This window comes from Lithobates pipiens, unplaced genomic scaffold (genome assembly GCF_037356315.1).
Source record: "Lithobates pipiens isolate NorthernLeopardFrog02 unplaced genomic scaffold, aLitPip1_a1.2 Scaffold_22, whole genome shotgun sequence".
Lineage (NCBI taxonomy): Eukaryota > Metazoa > Chordata > Amphibia > Anura > Ranidae > Lithobates > Lithobates pipiens.
Window position 1 is genome coordinate 179,076,206 of NW_027507784.1, and position 23,573 is coordinate 179,099,778.

Here is a 23,573-nt window from a genome sequence, read left to right on the forward strand (position 1 = left end):
CATGCGTTTATGCAACCTATATTACGCAATACATATCTATGCAAACATAGGAACATGCATCTTTATGCCACCATGTATCTTTATGCAATCATGTATAACCATGTTTATTTATGCAAACATGCATCTCTGTGAAACCATGCATCTTTATGCAAACATGTATAACCATCAAATATGTAAAAACATGCATCTTTAGCTACCGTGCGTTTCAACAACCATGCATTTCAGACACTGTGCATTTTAGCTAGTTTGAAAGCATGCACCTGCTTAATTGCAGTTGGCCCCATGCTCATCTTCGGTCCAGCCTCTGCGGGGGAGAGGGCTATGTTCCGGGGTGAAGGGAGGCATCGCCCACCTCGTCAGGCCGCGGGGGCTCGAGTGGTGGGTGGGCCTGGGGCCATCCATGCTCATGTTTTTCCAAACATGTATATTTAAACATGAATTTAAGCAACAAGTTTGCATGTATACTACGCTGCACCTGCTTTCTGAGCAGTCAACAACACTTTAAAGTAAACTGTTATCCATTCAGGGGTGTATCAACTTACAGTTGTACAGTTCCCTCAGATAAGCAGTAAATATGCAGCATATATTCATGACTTGTCTGCCACACAGTTCTCCAATAGTCAGTACTCACACTTTGTTAGAATCCATGGGCTGCTGTTATGTCTCCAGAGTTCCTGCTAACCACATGGCCATGGGTGCTGTTACACTTCCTGCCTATATGAAAATAGGCCATACCGAGCAAGTGGCTGGAGGAGAAACAGAAGCCCACTCTACTAAAATGTACACAGCATGATTACACAGAACACTGCCCCCAGTGGCCACCGGGAGAACAGACATCTCTTCTTTTTTTTTTTTTTAAGAGAAACTTCAAAAATGCAGACTTAACATTCCTGCTGCAGGACTCTGAACATAACAGGAGTCCAATCTTCACCCATCATGGCGAGCTTTGTCATAAAAGAGCTTCAGAGACTGGGTCCCCCTTAATCTGGGGTCCACTCCCCTGGACCTGTATAGCACCCTGTTGGAAAGCACCTTGGTCAGAACAAATACTGCACAGGGTTCCATTACGCAGGGTCCAGCGCCATAAGGCTGCATTACAGGCAGAACCTCAAGGAATCTTCTCTCCTTCCAATGAGGCTCTGGTACCATCCATTTTGGCTGATAGCTTTTTCAAATGGATCAGATTGAAGTCCATGATTCTTAACAACTGTGCAGACCTCCAAGTATGCTCCAAAAGCACGTCACATCAGTGACCATCCACCTAACAGACACTGGCAAAAAAAAGCTGAGATACTTGTGTAAGAGGGGTTATACAGGGGAGGACTTCTTGTTTGATTGATTTACCAGTGTCCATTCATTAGTAGGTGGCGTATAACCCAGTTACTTATTATGGCTGCTAATTTCATCAGTTTAGGCCAATATGTGTTCTTCTACATATTTTTCGGAATAAGTGTATATGGATTGGTTTGTGCAAAAGTTAAAGCGTCTACAAAATATGGGATGGCATTTTCATTATATTTTTTTTTTTTACTAGTAATGGCGGTGATCATTGATTTTTAGCAGGACTGCAACATTGTGGCAGACAGATCGGACACTCTTGACACTTTTTTGGGACCATTGACATTTATACAGCGATCAGAGCTAAAAATAGCCACTGATTACTGTATAAATGTCACTGGCAAGGAAGGGGTTTACACTAGGGGGCGATAAATGGGCTAAGTGTTCCCTAGGGAGGTATTTCTAACTGTGGGGGCAGTGTACTGACTGGGAGTAGAGAAAGCTTGTTGTTCCTGATCACTAGGAACAGTAGATCTCTCTCTACTTCCCTGTCATACTGGGGGACCTGTTTGTTTACATTGACAGATCCCCGTTCTGGCTCTCTGAGGAGCAGCCACTGGCCCCACGCATCAGCTCCAGGCCCGTTCATGCCCCCTATACCCCTTAAAGTGGCCGCGGGGGAGCCAAGCTGCCGCTGTATAAGGACGGCGAATGATCAGCAAGTAATATATGAGTGCTTGTGCAATTTAGTGTGCATTACTTTCATATCATATTCAGTAAAGCAGCATAGCATATTAAAAACCAGAACATCTAAAAAAAAATGTATAAAACACAAAAGACAAGAAATACATTCGTATTGTCTACAGTTACCTTCAATATTTCCTTGTGATAAACTGGTCGCTGGTTGATGAAAATAAAACTCCTTTCTGGACTTGAAGAACTAGTCACACTGCTGTCTGCTTCTCGCTTTGGAAGAAACCCATGAATTTGGATCTGCTAACATAAGAAAAGATAAATATATTGTGCTCTAGAGATGGCCACACACATTCCATTTCTCACCTATGTGATGGCCCAATGTAAGAATTTCCAACTTGATACAGTGGGCTTATTCATTCTTTTTCTATTTACAAAATAGAAGCAGGAGTTTAACTGCCACCAACGGAAGTAGCAGCAGGAGAATTTTACAGCTGGTACACTTCCAGCAGCGAAAGGGTTAATCATGAATGTACTTTTTTAGCTCTTTGGCCTATATACACATTGCAGAGAGGACATGCAAATGTCTTAATTTATCTTATTTTCAGCAAAATATGTACCTATCTAGGACAGGGTTTCTCAACTCCAGTCCTCAAGGCGCCCCAACAGGTCATGTTTTCAGGCATTCCATTTTGCACAGGTGATTTGATCGGATTAACTGATTTAATTACCACAGTCTTTTCATCTGAGGGAAATTCTGAAAACATGACCCTTTGGGGTGCCTTGATGACTGGAGTTGGGAAACACTGCTCTAGGACAAGATCGAGGTAAAGCATAACTAAAACCCAAAAATAAAAAAAGATATATGCTGCAGCATACCAGTCCACTTTTCCTTTATTTTGAATTTAAACGTATCTACCTTTGTTCAAACCTATTACATAGTGGAATGATGGGACTAGTAATTTAACGAAATACAATTTTTAAGCTCCCAAGAAGCGACAAGAGGCATTTTCTGTAGATAAAGATAAAGATTTTTGCACAATTTTTTAAGCTCACAGGAAGTGACCAGAGGTATTTATCTTTTACCTCAGTACTAGCTACATCATTTTATTTTCCCATGTTACAGTTTAGCTTTAATACATGCATCATAGCAAACAAGCTAATTAACCACTTCGCGCCTGCCCTATAGCCGAAAGACGGCTACAGAGCGGACGTTAACTGCCGGGAAGCCGTCCCTGGACGTCCTCCTGTTCACTTCCCCTCTGTGTGCCGGCGCGGGCGTGCATCGGGGGAAGTTCTGTGCTGCCCGAGTCCCTCGGACACAGCCAGTCACAGATCACTGTAAACGGCCAATCACAGCGGCCGTTTACAGCGCGATCGGCGTGTCCAATGAGAGATGATCTCATATGTAAACATATGAGATCATCTCTCAACGCCGTTCTCCCTCCTCACACAGACAGCATGTTCGAAGGTAGAGATCAACGGCTGCAGTGGCCATAAGTTAAAAAAATAAAAAAATAAATTAAAAAAAGTGCCATCCGCCCCAGTGCCATCCTCCCCCCAGTGCCACCTGTTAGTGCTATCTGTCCCCAGTGCCACCTGTTAGTGCTATCTGTCTCCAGTGCCACCTGTTGTCAGTGCCATTTGTCCCCAGTGCCATCTGTCATCAGTGCCATCTGTCATCAGTGCCACATATTAGTGCCATCTGTCATCAGTGCCACATATCAGTGCCATTTGTCATCAGTGCCACCTGTCAGTGTCACGTGCCATCTGTCATCAGTGTCACGCGTCATTGGTGCCACGTATTAGTGCATCTGTCATCAGTGCCACGTGTCATCAGTGCCATGTATAAGTGCCATCTGTCATCAGTGCCACGTGTCATCAGTGTCACGTGTCATTGTCCTGGTGCTCCAGGGCCTTCAAAAGTGTAATAGGTAGTCAACACGTTAGATGTGTAATTTATGCTCCTAGAACATGTGACGGCGCTCCCTGCATGTTGGGCCTCTCTATGTGGCCAGGCTGGGAAAAAGTCCCACACATGTGGTATTGTAATACTCAGGAGGAGTAGCAGAATTTTTTTGGGGGTGTCATTTGTGGTATACACATGCTACGTGAGAGAAATAACCTATTACAATGACAATTTTGTGGAAAAAAGATTTTAAAAAAAATCTTAATTTTGCAAAGAGTTGTGGGAAAAAAATGACAACATCAAAAAGCTCACGATGCCTCTTACTAAATACCTTGGAATGTCTACTTTTCAAAAAGGGGTCATTTGGGGGGTATTTGTACTTTCCTGACTTGTTCGGGTCACAAGAAGTGAGATAGGCCACCAGTACATCAGATGTGATCAATTTTGTATGATTTGCACCACAGATTGTAGACTCTCTAACTTTCACAAAGACCAAATAATATCCACTAATTTGGGTTATTTTTACCAAAGACATGTAGCAGTATAAATTGTGGCCAAAATTTATGAAGAAAAATTAATAATTTGCATAATTTTGTCACAGAAACAAAGAAATATGCGTTTTTTTTCAAAATTTTCGGGCAAAAAATAAAAACCCCAGAGGTGATCAAATACCACCAAAAGAAAGCTCTATTTGTGGGAAAAAAAGGACAAAAAATTCATTTGGGTAGTGTTGCATGACTGAGTAATTGTCATTCAAAGTGTGAGAGCACCAAAAGCTGAAAATTGGTCTGGGCAGGAAGGGTGTTTAAGTGCCCAGTAGGCAAGTGGTTAACATATTAAGCTACATGTGTTCTGTATGCTTCATTTATCCTTTTTGTATCTTTTACAAATTTGGTGAAAACCCTGGGAAAAAAAAAATTGATAAAAAATTGGTGGGTGCCAATACTAAAAGGGGCTTATGACTATGTGACCTTTTGCCAACTTGCTAAGGTCACATGGTCATAAACCCCTTTCATTTAAAGGACAACCTTTTGAAAAAAAAGTGCAACAGGGACAGTGTACTTCAAAGCCTGTGTGGGTCCAGGCAGGAAAGACAAAGAAATACAAATGCAGTTTTCCAAGCACTAATTGGCAAGTAGTAGTCCAGAAAGACACCCACCTTCACTTTAGTTTGGAATGAGCAAAACTATGTATGTAGGCAAGACAATATACAAATCTCTGACAACAGTAAATATTGTATTAGCTACTGAATGGCCACATAAACTGCCCTGTATGCCTTAAACAGGTTTCAATGAGCTTGACATGCAGGTCTATTATGCCTAACATGACGATATGGCATAAAGAATATAAGCGACCCAAATGATCATGTATACATAGATATGTCTATAAAATACTAACCTCTGACTCATCTTGGTGTTGGAAAGGAACCATACTGTTCATGACTGTTGTCCCCAAAAGTGACATTAGTGCCATTTTATGATCCAATACTTTGTTCTTCTGCCATACAACCACCTACAATAGATCATATTTAGAATTATGAAAAAGTGCCTGAAAATGTGCAAACAAGAGGCAGAAACAAAGGGCACACACATACGCAAAAGTTTCCTATTAAAAGTTATAAAATATTTCTGCTACACTTGTACTCCATACTTATGCATCCACAAATTATTGAAAATCCGAAAATATATATTAACAACCCATGAAGATTAGTAGAATATAGAAAAATTTAAAATTGTAGCAAAAGGGATAATCACTATGTGCTTTACATTTACTAGTAAAATTGTGTCTAATTTGCATGTACCAAATACTGAACTCAGTCCACACATTATTAATTTAAATACACACCTGGATGTTAAGCACCAACTACACAATAGTATTCATATTTTTGTATTATCGCAGCACCAATTCACAGATGTCAGGGATGTGAACTTCATAATAATGCTGGCAGCACTGAGTTTTTTGCACTGCATTTAGGAAACACGTTCAGAAATAACGTGTATAAAATAAATTTTGCTAAATGCTAAGTATTTACTGGAACCATAGCGCAACCAATTGGGCAACAATGGAGAATAGTAGGATAGTAGGACATCTTTATATGGATATTAAAAAGTATTATATTGCTTAAATACATCTGCACACATCTTACACATGTACTGTCACAAACTGAGGTGCATGAAAGATATTTGAAAGTTAAACGTCAAAGTAGTTTTTGGAGCAAGATAGAATTGTTAAAAAGCATTACCTTAACTATTTAATTTGCCGGAATAATTAATTTATACATCCTGTTCAGATTGTTCAATATACAGTATTTAACCAAAAGAACATTTCAAAAAAATGTTCACTGCTGCCATTTACCTCTCAAAAGTAACTGATCAATATCCAACAGATTATGCTCTTTAAAACGATTTCTTATTCCTAACAATGCTCAAATCCATTTTAAAACACTGAGTAATCTTGTAGCAAGATGAACACTGCACTGCATACAAACTTAGGACTAAATTCATGAACCTGTGAACAATGAGAGATACTGTCGATTTCCCCCTTGCAACAGTTAGTACTGTAGCTTGTTCAGGAATACATAAGTTCCTATTAAACTGAAGCCAAAATAAAAGCAGAACTCCAGGAACAAAATATATCAGTCTTACTAAAATATTGCATGTTTAATAAAAATATAATTGTCAGCGGCTTCTTACAGTGTCACTCATGACTAAGCCCAGGTATACTGTTCGCAATCACCAGTCTTTAACATCTGGGTATAATAGATGACATTTGCTCTTTTCCAATGTCATCAGAAGACTTAAAGGGGTTATGGACACCTTCAATGACATTGCTGCGTTGGATGGGAGCATTGACTAACTGAAACTATGCTCAATTCCTGCAATCCTGGTTTTAAGAAGATTTGAAGGCCTGTATGACACAAGGCTATGGGACTGAGCTTCCCAACCAACATTTTTTTTAAGGAATACAAGGAGCAATGACGAATATAAGAGAACATCTAATGCTTTTAATAGAAGGTTTAAAATGTTTTATTTATTTATATAACACTTTAAAGAGAGTAAGTAATCCCAAAATCTTTTTTTTTCAGTATGTTTATCATCAAGCCTCATTATATGCAGTTTTCTTAAGCAAATTATATTTTGTAAATCTGTTGCAAAGCTTGAAGATCCTGCCAGATTTAGCAGTTTCTGTTGCAGGCTGAAAAAGCTAGCCCACTGCCGTGCAATTAGCAGCAGCATTTTCAGAATTTTGTGTGCGCCAATTCAGTTGTCCATTAGGCAGCCTCTCATTAACTTGTTAGACAGCTTAATGCCCAACTGAATGAGTGTACATGCACACTGAAAACACTGCTGCTAGTTGTGAAGTAAAGGCTTGGTATTGTCAGCCTGTAACAGGATATGCTGTTAATAGCAGGATCTCTGTCAGAAACCCAACATTCGATGGATCCGCCCATGGACTCAAGGTTGGCTCATCAGATCTACCACTTTTTAAAATCCACTATTGCCAAACATGGAGACTGGCGGAATTTGAAGACTTATGTCAGGACATGTCCTGCGAGCCACATCATTTGTCTCACCTACACAACTGCTAGTCACCCATCCCCTCCCCACCCTCCCCCCGGAAGGTTTTGTTCCCTCTTAAATACATAGGTGGGAGAGGCTCCCCACATGACCTTCTCCCCTACCCAGGTGGAACAATCAATTTGGTTTGCACAAAAATCCTCCATCGTTGACAAGTTTCAGGAACAGGGCTTCAAGATTTTATTGTGCTAGTATAGCATCACCTCAACCCTGCGTAAGATCTTCCTTACCACATCAAGGGTTTTGCTGGAGATGTGGCTGAGAGGACAGTACTTATTTGCACATTTTCTGGGGTTGCCTGAGAATTCACCCCCTTTGGGACCAAATATGTTAGTTTGTGCTATGGCTCATTGCAGTAGAACTGGGTACTTGCCCTTTGAGCTACTTGCTTCATCTCAACAGGGTACTGTTCTCGCTGTACAAATCTTCACTTCTGGTACATGTGTTAAATACAGCCGGAGCTTGTATCCCAGCCCTCTAGAAACAACACGTCACCCCCCCCCCCTCCATTTCTCTGTGGCTGTGTAAAGTTAAACAACATCCAATGCATTGAACACCTTAAAGCCATCTTTTACAACAGGTTGGAAACATTTTGTGACACCTGGTATCCTTGGTTGATCTTTTTCTGCTTTCAGCCTAGAATGTTCAGTGAATCTATACCCGCTTTCCCAGTTGTTTGTTAAAGAAAGAAATTAAGATAGCAGGATCTCCAGGCAGGAAACTCAGAAATTATTTCCCAAATACACATACACACATACATACACTTTGGTTATAGCACTGAAAGGGTTACGGAAGATACATTCACAAATTCACATAACCAGCTGACTAGGTTCCTAGTATGGCCAACTGGGTGTATTGCTTGTAAACTATTCCTCAGAAAGGACATCTGAAAATACAAGCTCATAAACACGTGCATCTGTTGGGTTGAGCAGTTCTCAGGCTAGTCTTGATTTCAGTTATAGATGCCTGGTAGTTGGATATCCTAGCCTTGACAACTCTAATTGAGCTGGTTTCTGCATGCAAACTGATTGCTTAAAAATGTGTCATTTTTAAAATCTGTACACAGATAGATTTATATAATGCTTTATGATTCTATAATGCAGACTATAGCACAGTCCTACCAAAGAATATAAAAAGGAATACTACAATATACCATACACAAATATATCTTACTATAATTTGATAATCTCCTTAGTAGGCAGAAATGTATAACTGTAAGTACTAAATAAAATATTTTGAGAAAAAAATAGTCTCTGAACTATTTGTCCACACACATTTTTAGGCACACTTTATAATATGATGAGGTGCGTTTTTACGGTGTCCGGTAGCATGCATGTATATGTTACATGTGGTACTTTTAATTCTTAACGAAGGTAAAACTGCATTAAATATTCAGTAAGCAGAATGATTAAATCATGCAGAAACACAATGGTAAAAACAACAGTACATAACTAATGCAATATATAGGTACAGTTCTAGATAAATGGGCACAAAAAATAGAAGAAAGTGATTTACTAAACAAAAGAACCCAAAAAGGGGGTGGGGACTGCCAGAGAAATATGTGGCCAATGGCCCAACACATTGTGTGCTCGAATTGATTTCTTAGTTGGGAGCAAGGATCTAAATTTTACTGCCACTGTACACTCCTACAGGTAGTGAGAGAAATCTGGTCAGCAATGACAGACACGCATAACATTAATAAACTAACAGATGATATAACTGTAGCCAGATGCTTGGCCAATAATGAAAAGTGAGAGAAACACTGGCTGCAGCTGCTCTCTGTAGCTGCTCCCCTTTGGTGCTGAACTGATTTAGAGCTGTATCAGCAAGAGGAGGGAGCTAATGAGCAGGAATAGTTTTATAGACTGAGTCAGGCAGCACTGCATTGTAGGAACTGTAGTCCAGAGGAGAGAGACTCTACTGCAATCAAGAGCTTTTGAACTACAGTGGGGCAAAAAAATATTTGGTCAGCCACCAAAAGTTCTCCCACTTAAAAAGATGAGAGAGGCCTTTAATGGTCATCATAGGTATACCTAAACTATGAGAGACAAAATGTGGAAACAAATCCAGACAATAACATTGTCTAATTTTTGAAAGAATTTATTTGCAGATTATGGTGGAAAATAAGTATTTGGTCACCTACAAACAAGCAAGATTTCTGTCTCTCACAGACCTGTATCTTCTTCTTTAACAGGCTCCTCTTTCCTCCACTCATTACCTGTATTAATGGCACTGTTTGAACTTGTTATCAGTATAAAAGACACCTGTCCACAACCTCAACCAGTCACACTCCAAACTCCACTATGGTGAAGACCAAAGAGCTATCGAAGGACACCAGAAACAAAATTGTAGACCTGCACCAGGCTGGGAAGACTGAATCTACAATAGGCAAGCAGCTTGGTGTGAAGAAATCAACTGTGGGAGCAAGACATACAAGACCACTAATCTCCCTCGATCTGGGGCTCCACGCAAGATCTCATCCCGTGGGGTCAAAATGATCACAAGAACAGTGAGAAAAAATCCCAAAACCACATGGGGGACCTAGTGAATGACCTGCAGAGAGCTGAGACCAACATAACAAAGGCTACCAGCAGTAACACACTACACCGCCAGGGACTCAGATCCTGCAGTGCCAGACGTGTCCCCCTGCTTAAGCCAGTACATGTTCAGGCCCATCTCGGGTTTGCTAGAGAGCATTTGGATGATCCAGAAAAGGATTGGGAGAATGTCATATGGTCAGATGAAACCAAAGTAGAACTATTTGGTAGAAACACAACTTGTCGTGTTTGGAGGAGAGAGAATGCTGAGTTGCAACCAAAGAACACCATACCTACTGTGAAGCATTGGGAGGGAAACATCATGCTTTGGGGCTGTTTCTCTGCAAAGAGAACAGGGCGACTGATCCGCGTACATGAAAGAATAAATGGGGCCATGTATCGTGAGATTTTGAGTGCAAACCTCCTCCCATCAGCAAGGGCATTTAAGATGAAACGTGGCTGGTTCTTTCAGCATGACAATGATCCCAAACACACCACCTGGGCAACGAAGGAGTTGCTTCGTAAGAAGCATTTCAAGGTCCTGGAGTGGCCTAACCAGTCTTCAGATCTCAACCCCATAGAAAACCTTTGGAGGGAGTTGAAAGTCTGTGTTGCCCAGCGACAGCCCCAAAACATCACTGCTCTAGAGGAGATCTGCATGGAGGAATGGGCCAACATACCAGCAACAGTGTGCGACAACCTTGTGAAGACTTACAGAAAACGTTTGACCTCTGTCATTGCCAACAAAGGATATATAACAAAGTATCGAGATGAACTTTTGATATTGACAAAATACTTATTTTCAAACATAATTTGCAAATAAATTCTTTCCAAATCAGACAATGTGATTGTCTGGATTTGTTTCCACATTTGGTCTCTCATAGTTGAGGTATACCTATGATGACAATTACAGGCCTCTCTCATCTTTTTAAGTGGGAGAACTTGCACAATCAGTGGCCGACTAAACACTTTTTTGCCCCAATGTACATTTCCCAAAGATTGCCGGGAGGAGAAAGAGTTGAATTTTCTAAAGCTGTACATGACACAGCTGTTCTTCCTGTAAGGGAGCCCAGAAAGTGCACATCTCTTTCCAGTATACACCACCACTTCTGCAGTACTGGGCCGGGTGTGTCAGGATGACTAGCTCCTGCATATGCCCATCAGTGACATAATGTCCCGCTGGCAAATCAAGAGGCCCAAAGACCAGCACACAGAAACAGATGCCAGCACTGGTGAATGACAGTTGGACAGGTAAGTATTCACTCTTAAGTTTCCCTTTAACAAAAGGCTTACGATTTAGAAGCCAGGCTTCTCTATTGTATGTCAATAAGAATAGACTCAGACAGTCTTAAGACTTTCTATTGGGACAGACCCATTCTGACATAGCTCAGAAATGCTTGCAGTCAGTCAGCAGCCCCCTTAGCCCCTGTACACACGGTCGGAGATTCTGCCAACCAATCCGTCGGATTTTGTCCGTCGGATTTAGTCCGACGGATTGTGTCCAAAACTGTTGCATACACACGGTCGGACTAAGTTGTCGAAAAATCCGATCTTTCAGAACGTGATGACGTAATTTCGTTACGATGGGACTACATTCAGGCTAGTAGCCAATAGCTTTGATGTAGGAATTTGATCTGAGCATGCGTGGCACTTGGTCCGATCAAAATTCGCTACACATGATCGGAGTATGTCCGATCGAACCAGTTGGTCGGGAAATATTTCCAACATGTTGGAAAATTGGGTCCGATGGATATTCAGACGGAATCAGTCCGATGCATACCACACACAGTCGGATTATCCGACGACATGGTCCGATAGGACACATTCCAACGGATTCTCAGACCGTGTGTACAAGTGCTTAGAAACATCTAAAAGGTAGCGCAGTGCAGACAAGTCAGGAGTAAGTAACCGGTTCAGTAACAGAGTTCAGCAGTCAGTAGTATATAATGCAGAGTGAAGGGGTCAGGAAAAAATAACCAAGAGTTCAGGGGCCAGTAATATAATGTAGAGTGTAGGGGTGAGAGGTGACCCAGAGTTTAGGGCTCAGTAGTATGTGATGCAGAGTGCAGTGGCCAGAAGTATTTAACACAATGTTCAGAGGTCAGTAGTGTGTAATGCAGAGTGCAGGGGTCAAGATTTAGTAGAGCAGTGTTCAGAAGTCAGTAGTATAATGCAGAGTGTAGGGTTGAGCAGTAAATAATGTAGAGCCCAGAGTCAGTAGTGTTTGTTAAAACAATTATGTTCTTTTTTAATTATTTGTTCTATTGGTCATGAGAGACTAGGAATGTTGTGTAGCACATGTTGTATAAAAATAGCTGTTACTCATCATCCTACTGGCTTAAAACAGTCCTTTAACAGCGATTTTACATTTCATCCTTGCTGCGCTTCTATATTCCTACCAGGTGGACTGACCCACTGTTCTCAAGTCACTACCATCTAGTGGCCTCTATAGGTAGAGCAGGAGGCGAAGCTAGGAAGTTTCTGTGAAGGGATAGAGCCACCTGGTGGGATCGAGCAGCCAGAGAGAGAGAGTAAAACACTGAGAATAGCCGTGAGTGCCCTTTAACTCTGATGATTACTGGGGGGCTTTCCTCCATAACACTGGTGGTAAGTGTGCCCCCTTCTGGTTCAATGCATTTTTGTTGATTTTTCTGTGAACATATATCACAGAATGCAAATAAGTTAGAATAGTCAAAAATATAGCACAGAAATATTTGTGCAAGAAAAAAAAGTTCTAAAAGAAGTTGCAAATATGCAGTGGCTCAATATACGGGATCTCAATAGAAGTAGAATACAGTGGTGTGCCCCCTTTATGATCATTATACCCTCTGTGCCACCCTTGCTACTCAGAGGTGGTCAGTGTGTCCCATTTATCTTTAATATGCCCTTAATGTGTGCCCCTTCTGTTGGTGGTCAGTGAGAGCAGTGTGTTCACAAGGCACAGAGCCTGGCTCTGTGCTATCTGCCTGTGATCTGAAAGGTCTAATGACAGCTCAATCACAAGCTTTCAAAGGTTACACTGGACTCGCATGCAAGTTTTCTGCAGCACAATTTTCAAATGGCAGTCCAGAAAACTACTGCCTTTTTACTAGATGGAGGCATTGAGCTGGTTAAAGATCCCAACAGAGACTCTAAGGCTTCGTTCATGGGGGCTTAGTTACTGACTTGTAATCATCAGTAGATCACTTTCATTTGTCCCATGGGTAGCAGGTTAATGAGGAGGGGATATGCACTTCATTCACTGGTTACATCATAGTTGCACTGCATTCTAATTCACCTCTAAGGGGCTCCATGGCAAATATTATCACCTGCCAACTGCATCATGCGCGATTGTTTTTTCCCCAAAGCCAACAATGTGTATTGGGCTATCTCTGGTGGTCATTACTTGGTTCTGACAGGTGTCTAAAGCGAGTAAAAAAAAGATGCCTCAACCTTCTGATTTTGATGCCTGACTGCTCATGTAAAAGGCCTACATTGGGTTAGAGTCGGTTTCTAACAGCTTATAATGACCTGGTATTTGTGGATTTCTCTTTTTTTCATAAAAGTCTTGGTTTGAATTACCCAGGTATTAATGGTTTATATATCTACTAACTAAACATCTCTATTTAAAACCCCAAATCAACCACAATGCCTGCATAAGGGTACATTTCCATCTTTGATGACTAGTCCCATTCTTCTGAAACATTTTTGCATTGTTGCAACAATGATAAATTTAAATGCTTGTATTTAACATATGAATTTAGTGTATTTTAAAAGAATCTTGTACTGAGATAGTATAAGAGCTGCAATCGTTCCTATTAAAAATGCAAGTTCTGGGCTGTGATTATAGTCCAATGGCTTTGATACTTTGAGTTAATGATCCAGAACAGCTATGCAGATCAAAAGTTCTGACCTTCTAAGGTGCATCCACACTGTGTCAGTGACCTGCAGAGAATTGAACACAGACAGACAGCAAGGAAACAAGTATTCTTGGAGGGAGGTCAGCAATGGCAATTCCCGCACGTCTCCGTACAGGTGTTCTTCGTACAATTTACAGTGATGTTTGTGCCCTCTAATAACCCGACAAGCCTGAATCCTAGCAATGAGAGGGTAAGTAAAAGCAATGCTTAGTAGGGAGCTGTACTCTCCCTTCATTCTCTGTGTCCTTTTCATAGTATACAAGCAGGAAAAGCACGTCATGACCTAGGTGAAGACAACCCGCACCCTTGCCCTCTTTTTTATCAGAAAAGCATACAAATTGTTTTGAATGTGTAAGTGAGAGTCATATTTCCAAGAGTAACTATATGAACATGATGTTTATAAAAGCATGTTTCAACTGAAGCACAGGTACAGTAATAAATCTGAGTTGCTGATTACTGCGAGGATGTTATTACACTGCTTGACCTCCTGGGTAGCAGATCTACATAACTGTAAAGAGATCACTTTAGTAAACAGCTTTCAGAAACTGCGAAACACGAGGACATATTTAAATGCAAACTTTGTGATAGTGGATACTGCTAAGGCTCCATGCACACTGGACGTTAAAATAACATAAAAAGTCAGTAGCTTTGCAGTGTTTTTCAACGCAATAGCGTTTTTTGCAATAGTGTTTTTTCCACATTAGCGTTTTTTTGGGGTTTTTTTTTGAAGAAAAATGTTTTCTTTTTTTTTTCAATGGATCAAAAACCTTAACCACTTAAGGACCAAACCTCTTTTTGAGATTTGTTGTTTACAAGTTGAAAACAGTTTTTTTTGCTAGAAAATTACTTAGAACCCCCAAACATTATACATTTTTTTCTAACACCCTAGAGAATAAAATGGCGGTCGTTGCAATATTTTTTGTCACACCGTACATGCGCAGCAGTCTTACAAGTGCACTTTTTTAAATTAAAAAATAAGACAAAATTAAAGTTAGCCCAATTTTTCTTTTATATTGTGAAAGATAATGTTATGCCAAGTAAATTGATTCCCCACATGTCATGCTTCTTTTATTTTATTTTTTATTTTTACACTGTTCTTTTAAAAAAAATGGTGTCACTTTTATTCCTATTACAAGGAAAGTAAACATCCCTTGTAATATCAAAAAAAGCATGACAGGACCTCTTAAATATGAGATCTGGGGTCAAAAAGACCTCGGATCTCATGTTTACATTAAAATGCAATAAAAAATATGTTGTCATTTAAAAAAAAAAAAATGGCCTTTTAAGAGCTATGGACGGAAGTGACGTTTTGACTTTACTTCCACCCTGAAATGGTATGGAGACAAGTGGGGGCCATCTTCCCCCTCACTCGTCTCCATACCCAGTAACATGCGATCGCCTCCATCGCTGCCGATGGCTCTGGTAAGTAGCGGAGGGCACTGAGGCACGGTGCCAATAAAAGTGATCTTGTGGCAGATCCGCCGCAGAGACCACTATTAACGTAAACCGGACTGCTGGAAAAGAGGATACCATGGTTATGGCCGCTAGCTGCTGCCATAAAAACGATATTCCTCTTCAAACTTAGGACATATATCGGTGTGAGGCGGTCCAGAAGTGGTTAAAAAACATTTTTGAGCGTTTATCAACGTGTATCAGCATTTATGCGCATTTAACATTTTAAACGTTTTTTATGGCCAGAAAAACAGATCCTGAATGCGATTTTAGGGCATTCAGACAATAGCCCATAAACTCCACTGTTAATAAACGTCCATGTGTGCGTGGGCTCATAGGATAACCTAGAGGGGAGTTTATAGGCTGTTTAAAAAAAAAACACTCCCACAAACGGTCATTTATGAGCTTCAGTGTGCATGGAGCCTAATAATTTTCAAACATGTTGCATATAAAACAGTTTTTCACTGTATGGAGGTTGAGCTTTTAATGCATTTTTGATATGTAGTGTAAGCTATGAAGAAACTAAATGCACAGGCTTTAATTAGGAGCTGGGTACTTGCTGGCAGAGAACTTCAGGACACAACGAACAACAAGTATCACGGGCATTTAACAGCAGCAAGAGTGTTAAGATTCATCATTATACTACATCATCTCCAGGATGAGTCACAGCTACTAAACAGAAACAATCATCCTAGGAGGTACAAAATGTATTACTGCATTAAATTAACCTGCCCTTTCAGCAATAACAAAAAAAAGAAAATCTAAAAGAATTAACAGTTAAACTTGTATTTAGTGCAGCTTTGCCATGATTAGATCTTTGTCTAATAAAACATAATGCTTGAATTGTTCTTCGAATATGACTTTTTTCATTTGTGTTTTGCAAATAAGAATGATTGAGTACTGTCCGTGATACTTTTTTTATTTGCACTAACATACAATTTTTCAGGACAAGCTTTCGGGGTGTGTCCCCTTCTTCAAGGTCCGACCTTGAAGAAGGGGACACACCCCGAAAGCTTGTCCTGAAAAATTGTATGTTAGTGCAAATAAAAAAAGTGTCACGGACAGTACTCAATTTTCTCTGTCACAATTGCACTAATACGGCTACAATCACATTAAGTATGCAAATAAGAATGAAATAACATAAGTTCCATCAGCTTTTGGAACTTGTATATAATGCATATCCATAATGTTTAATGTATATCAAACTGTCAATTAGAAAATAAAGGTTCTAAAGCCAAATGTCCATCTTCATGCTAAAGTCTAAAAATACAGAATGATATTCATTAGTTCAGTTATAATACATTTCAATTCAGTGTTCAGAAGACCCTGCTTATGAGAGCTATTTCTTTATTGTAACCTATCAAAATAATTTTTTTTATTTTCCTTGTATGTCCCCCTCGGATCTACAGCGACTGCACTTTCAGTGCAATTGTAGTTTGCACTTGTAGTGCAAAGTGTATTTGCCTTTCGTAAATAACCCCCCCATGTGCTCTAAAGTGGATGTAAACTCAAATTTTTTTTTTTATGTCATAATGTAGAGTATAAGATTTCCTATCATTTGAGCCTAGTCTTGCCACAAAGAGTTAATCCAGCTCTGGGCAATACTCTTTTATTGATCAGTGAGATAAATCTTGACAAACAGAGAAAAACTTTGTCAAATCCCTTGCTGTGAGTGACAGGTGATTTACATATCTCGTGCACTAGCCTAAGAGACATGCATTATTTTTTAGTTTCCTCCCACTCCTTTCTTCTGCTGCTCTGCCAGGATTGGATGTTCCACACCTCAGCATAATTGGGCATGCTGACGTTATGTGGTTATTTTCCTGTCTTTTCCCTGGATGCTAGAGATCATAGCAGAAGTTCAGTGTAAGAAATACACAGGAGAAAATATATATTGACAAGGGGAGTGTAGAGGTGGGCGGGGAGTCTACTGACATCACGACTCCACCCACCGAGCTCCAGACAACAGACCCACCCACAGAATCTGCAGTTTTTCAGGTCGCATAACAGACAGAGGGGAGACATTTGACAGGTAGGGATACATGCAGGAGGCATGTATATCCTTATAGATAACCCCTATGGCAGTAGTTTAGAAAGGATGACATTGGGTTTACATCCACTTTAAGTGAACCTGTGCTGAGAGAAATACATAAGCTGCCATAGCTGATTTTCCTAAAATGCAAGTTGCCTAGCTATCATGCTGATCTGCTGTCCAGGGATACTTTAAATACTGTAATTACGGCTGCTATCAAATATTGAGTGCGGCTCTTCAACTTGCAGTCGTTTTTATTGTCCCCTCCTTTGTTAACAAGAAAAGTTCTGACTGTTCTGGGTAATAGAAGACCTTGCCTGCCCCACGAATATAGATAATCATTCTGGTACATTGTGATGGGCTGCATAATTAGCCAGCAGACATGTATGCAGTATAAAATAAAATAAAAATATGTAAACAAGCCCGGACAATAAAAAATTGAATATTATAAAAAACAAAACAAAAAAAAAAACACATAAGCAGTTTTTATCATCAGTGAGAATCAAGAAAAATATGATCATCAGATCAAGGCAGCAGTAGTATGCAAACCTTGACTCCTGTAAAAGTCAAGTGTAGCCACATTCCCCACACTTTTCAAGTTCTAAAATGTGACTGAGACCTTACTAATTGGGAGGTTCAGCAGGTAGGACCAGACTCAAAATGTTACAGTGTAAGGCTCGATTCACATCTATGCATGTTGCTTTTGAGTGTTTTTGCAGTGCTTTTTGCGATTTTGCCATGATTTGCGTTTTTTTATACATTCACTGTATATAGCCGATTGCTAAGAAACGGGAAGCTGGCTGCTGCTGCAAAAAAAAAATGTGTGAAAAAAAAAAAACCCCGGCGTGGTGTCCTCCCCCGGGTCAATACCAGACTCTTCAGGGTATTGGGTTCCATGATGTCACAAAGGGGCAGGGTCTCCTGATGACACCATCCGATGGTCACGTCACACAGTTATATAAGAAATGTGCAACATCGAAGTGGACAGATCGGCGGGGCGCAGCAGCAGAGAAGCGGAGGAGGGTCTTTTCTTCTTTTTTTTTTGGCAGGAGAGGAAGAACAACACCAGACAAAGTAGACCAGAGGAAGAAGCGGGGGTAGACGACTGGAGGAAGAAGCAGGGGAAGACAAGCGATCGCTCATCCCCTCCCTTTCCTGACCTGATGGGCTGCATGTTTGAAAAAGGTCTGGTATTTTGGGGGAACCTCACACCATTTAAAAAATAAGTTTGACGTGGGGGGTGTCCCCTCCAAATCTATACCAGATCTAGGTGCCTGGTAAGCTTTTTTTTGGGGGGGGGGGGCACACAGATTTTTTTCATGAATTTTTTTGTCAGCAAATTTTTTTTCACATTCAGCTGTCAGCGGGGAATTCCGCTGACAGTTGATGAATTATCCATTGTTGAGGATGTGGTGGCCAGTTTACCGGCCCGCTCTTTAACAACCAGCTATATACAGTGAATGTAAACCCTCCCAAAAAAGTGCAAATTGTGGAAAAAATGCAGTACTTGCATTTTGGATGCGAGTCCATTGAAGTCTATTACATGCAAAATGCTGCATTCTGGGGGAAAAAGTCCCTGACCCTTTGCAAAAACGCAGAGGCACAAAAATGCATTGATGTGAACGTGATGTTAAAAATGTCCTGCATTTCTACAAAAAGCATGAAAAAACCCATTAGTGTAAATGGAGCAAGATTGTATATACATTTTACCACCCGTACCAGATACATATCATTTCAGTTTCAGTATGAAAAAATTAACTATAGTGTAGTTTACAAGTAACAACATTAAACATTTTTAGCAAAATGTTAAATGATTCACTAATAATCTAGTTTCACTGCTGTAAATAAAGTTTATGCTTGTGTTTGTTTTATAGAATATATAAACCAGAGAGATTAAAAAGCCAAGAATGAACCTGATACTAGTGGATGATGATACACCATGCGGTACTTAATTTAAAGAGGCATAACTATCTGCAGATCATCTTAGGTTTAATAAGAGGTGGCCAAATGTATCCTGTTTCAACTCTGTTCATGCACTTAAAAATGTGTGTTAAAGTATTAGAACTAACCAGGCAAGCAAACAAGCTTTTCACCTGCTCTACTATGCCATTTCATACTGCATTAAAACATTCAAATGGTCTTCTGCCTAAGCGAAAGGTCTAAAAACAAAGCCAATTACAGTAAACATAGCCATACACTGAAAATGATGAAGTCTGCAGAAAGGAGATATTGTGTGCTATAGACTTTTCATTTTGCAAGGGAAAAGAGCAGCAGTCGTCAAACTGCGGCCCTCTGAACGGTTATGGCCACTGACTTCCATGCACTGCCCTCTGCAATACCTTGGGAGCCGCTGTGCAGAGAGGCAGCGGGTGCCGAGAACTGGAACACATATTTGTGTTCAGAAAACAAATATATTGGCAGGTAGGTTAACCACCTTAAAAATGAACTAGCACCTTACTGTGATGGCGTGCATCTGAATGACTGCATTGCACACATTAGGTAGATATTTCATTGTGGTTGTGATATAGATTTATTCCCTGCAATTTATATAGTGCAGACGTTTTTCACTGCACTTTATGTATTGTACATTCACATCAATCCCTGCCTTCATTGAGCTTACAATCGAAGGTCCCCATCTCACATGCATATATACACACATACTAAGAGCAATTTGGACCGGAGCCAATTAACCCACCAGCATGTCTTTCAAGTGTGGGAGGAACCAGAGTACCCATGGAGATTGTGACCTTGTTGGAATTAGAGCCCGAGGATCCCAGTGCTGCAAGGCATAAATATTATGTCATTTCTGTATTAATACAGTAATAAACCCTTAAAAATTCCAGGTTTACATAAGGAACACACAATAAAAGGTATGATGCCTTAAGAACACAAAATCAAACAGCCACTATAAAAATTGTATGTTCATCCAGCTTCGTGTTGATTGATCATCTTACACATACCCAATGCTGAGTAAAACAGGTCAGTTAGGGTGACTACTGAGTTTAGTTTTAATGAAGAGACTGAAAAGTAACACCTTTCTACTAACTTTAAAAAAATTGAACTTTCAAATTGTTAAGGCAGCTGCAGCACAGCTGCAGTTTTCCTGTTACACGAAAAGAGCAAACACTGTGCTTCTTGTAAGTTAGCACAACAGATTTTAGGTGACAAATCTCCATTCCCAAGAAGTAGATCTTTATCCACAGGAAGCAGGGATCCGGATAACACATCTAATCTCTCTGGCTTGTTGGGAACAGTGAAATAGCTGCAGGAGAAGATATTCTCCCAAGAGAGCACACTGGACATTTGTGAGATGCCCATGTAAATTTGGTTATATTCCTAAGTGACAGCTTTATCCCCACATACTCCCACCACAGTAATTTGTGGATATTGATGGAACTTATTGGAGTATATTTGCAATGTTTTTAATTAAAAGAAAAGGTTGATACTACTGTGATTTGTTTGTAAAAAAAAAAATAAAGTTTCCGGTGGGAAAATGGTTGTTTGCAATACAAAATAATGCATAAAAATGCAAAACATATACTTAATTTCCCCAAATAGGAGAAAGTATAAATACCAGCGCATCATCCGGTCCCAGTGTGTATATCCCGGGAAGTAAGCCCATAGTGGTCGGTGCCATATGGCGCAATGACGTAGTGATGTAACAGCGTCACATGATGTGCTGTCAGTGACTAAATGGGCTCAATGTTAGTGTACATTAAAGCTCCCTATTGACTGACCAGACAACAACAGTATAAACAGAAATGTAAAACAGCAGGAGAGTGAATTTTTGAAACCTACATAAGATGTATGACGAGAAATCAAAGTAATGCTGCGTACACAAGACCGGACTTTTCCACGGAATTGGTCCGGCGGACTGACAATTTGATTGTGTGTGGGCTCCAGCGGACTTTTTCTTCCCAAAAGTCCGGCAGACCTACAAATAAAACTTGCTTCGACTCGAGTGCGGTCAAAAAATCCAGTCGTCTGTATGCTATTCTGACGGACTAAAACTGACGCTAGGGCAGCTATTGGCTACTGGCTATGAACTTCCTTATTCTACGTCATCACGTTCAAATCCGTCTGACTTTTGGAGTGATCGTGTGTGGCCGCTGTTCTCGCTGCAACAAAGTCTTATTCCAATCACCCCCCCCCCCCCCATCACTCCTGGGTGCACCCTATCAAGTATTAGACATTTAATGCGTGGAAAGGTGCAGCCATGAAAATATATTGCCTGGCGTCCCAGTGGTAAGTCTGGGTTACATGATTTCATGCTTATAATGTGGCAGTATGCTCTTTGCCAAAGTACATTTTTCGTTTTGCCTACATAGAAGCATTTGCACTGGAGGACTGCAGGTGGTATACAACCCCAAATATCTTGCAGTTCGCAAAATGCCTAGGGGTAAAGTTGACTTTGTTCGGAAGTGTTTTTCGGATACCAGTATCCATGTATTGACAATAACCACACCCTCAAAGCCCATGAAACGCTGGAGCTGCGAGGACATCACTCCCACGTGGGAGCCGCTGGTAACGGCACAGCCAGCTGAAGAAATGGCACGAGTGAGCCGTTTCTTCAGTGCGCATGTAACAATGACGTCTGCACATGCTGATACAGTGAATATCTCCTAAACGGTGCAAATTTAGGAGCTATTTACGGTACCTATGCCTTATTGTAGGCTTACCTGTAGGTAAAAGTGGTGTGTAAGGGTTTACAACCAGGATTTTTGTTTTAATAATAATTCAACCCATTCAATCAGTTCTAATTAACTCCTTCTTTGCCCTAGCTATTTTTTAATCATAATTACTTAACCTTTCGTTTTTCTATTCATTTAGTTCCTTAAAAAAAAAATCACACAAAATAAGTTAAAAAATACACATTTCACTTGCAAATGACTTCACCACATTTTGCAATAGGAACATAATTTTAGTGTAATTATAAAAACAGGAGAAACTGTATAATAAAATAATCACATTAAATCTAAAGTAATGTTAGTTTATTTAAAAGTAGAAAAAAACACTTAACACTAAAGTGGATAGACAGGCGTATTAGAATGTTGTGGGGGGTTTTTTTGTCACGGTTACGTGTTATTTTAACTTTTACAGTATAAGGAAAAAAATGGTATATATGGTGGTTTTATTTTTAGACAATTTTTTTTTTTTTTTTTTTAAAAGGTAAAAAAGTCCTCCCAGATTCAGAAACTTATACATAAATATATATTAACTACACATCAACAGAAATTGTTTTAATTCCTTCAGTCAGGTCAAATAATGGTGTGTGAGGTTCTATATAGATGTGTAACGGGACTAAATCGAGACACATTTATTTATTTACTTTTTAAGAGACCAGGGTCTGCCCAGTTCTTCTAGAAAGACCCGGGGCTCCGTTTCCTGCTACTGCTACTAGTGGAGTACATACAGCCAAGCCAGCCAGCAGAGGATAATGAGATCAAAACTGAAAAATGTATTTATGAAGACCAAGATTTCTTACTAGAACAGTGAAATGTATGCAAGGTCAGAACAGAAGCATATGGAAAAAACTTGCCTGCTGGCACTGAGCATCTCTGTCAGGATGATGGTAGCTTGGGGTTTATAGAGTATATCTGATTTAGGATTTTTTTTCAATAAGTCGTGTAAAGAATGATTTTGAAATGGTACTGCCAAATATATGAGCAGACAGTTTTACCTCATTAATGGATGTATTACAGCAATTTAGATTCAATACTGAGAGTTCTGGTAAGCAGTTCATTATAGGTTACATACATAGTTAGTGTTTTTTTTGTCTTTTTTTAGTAAGTTAGCTCTTAGATGAGGATGTAGTTTGAAATACATATTGGAGTGACTGGTTTCCTATTCTTACTCTCCTGTTTTCTCCTTTCTTTCTTATTATCTCTAAAAGGTACCGAGGCATCCTCAGCTGTTTACCTTTTGTCTTTGTAGTTACTAGCTACGCTATACAAGAGGCCTATTTGTCTGTGGTATATAGGTTACCCTTCTCAAATCACTGTCCGCCAATTGCCATGCCGTCTGTTCACTGTTGTTTTTTTTTAGTTTGTTTTTATTCAATAAAAATATTGTGAAAGAAATGCAGAGTGACAATGCCAAAGTTTGCATACCCACTTCCCGCCTGGTCAGTAGCAGATTGGCGTCCGGTAATCGGTTCTGTTATGCTGACTGGGTGTCATATGACGTCCAGCAGGA

General features: G+C 40.0%; 1 protein-coding gene across 2 annotated transcripts in view; it reads right to left on the minus strand.

Annotated features, from left to right (window-relative positions):
• The window catches only part of PMS1 (PMS1 homolog 1, mismatch repair system component), a 156,248-nt gene that overhangs the window by 62,030 nt on the left and 70,645 nt on the right, over nucleotides 1–23,573 (minus strand). The window contains exons 6-7 of one of the 2 annotated variants that reach the window (XM_077448682.1): nucleotides 5,279–5,392; nucleotides 2,149–2,271 (exon numbers count right to left, since the gene is read on the minus strand). In XM_077448682.1, coding sequence (XP_077304808.1) covers nucleotides 2,149–2,271; nucleotides 5,279–5,392 — 237 coding nt within the window. Of the gene's footprint in view, nucleotides 1–2,148; nucleotides 2,275–5,278; nucleotides 5,393–23,573 lie in introns of both variants that reach the window. The other variant, XM_077448681.1, reaches the window with a different exon arrangement.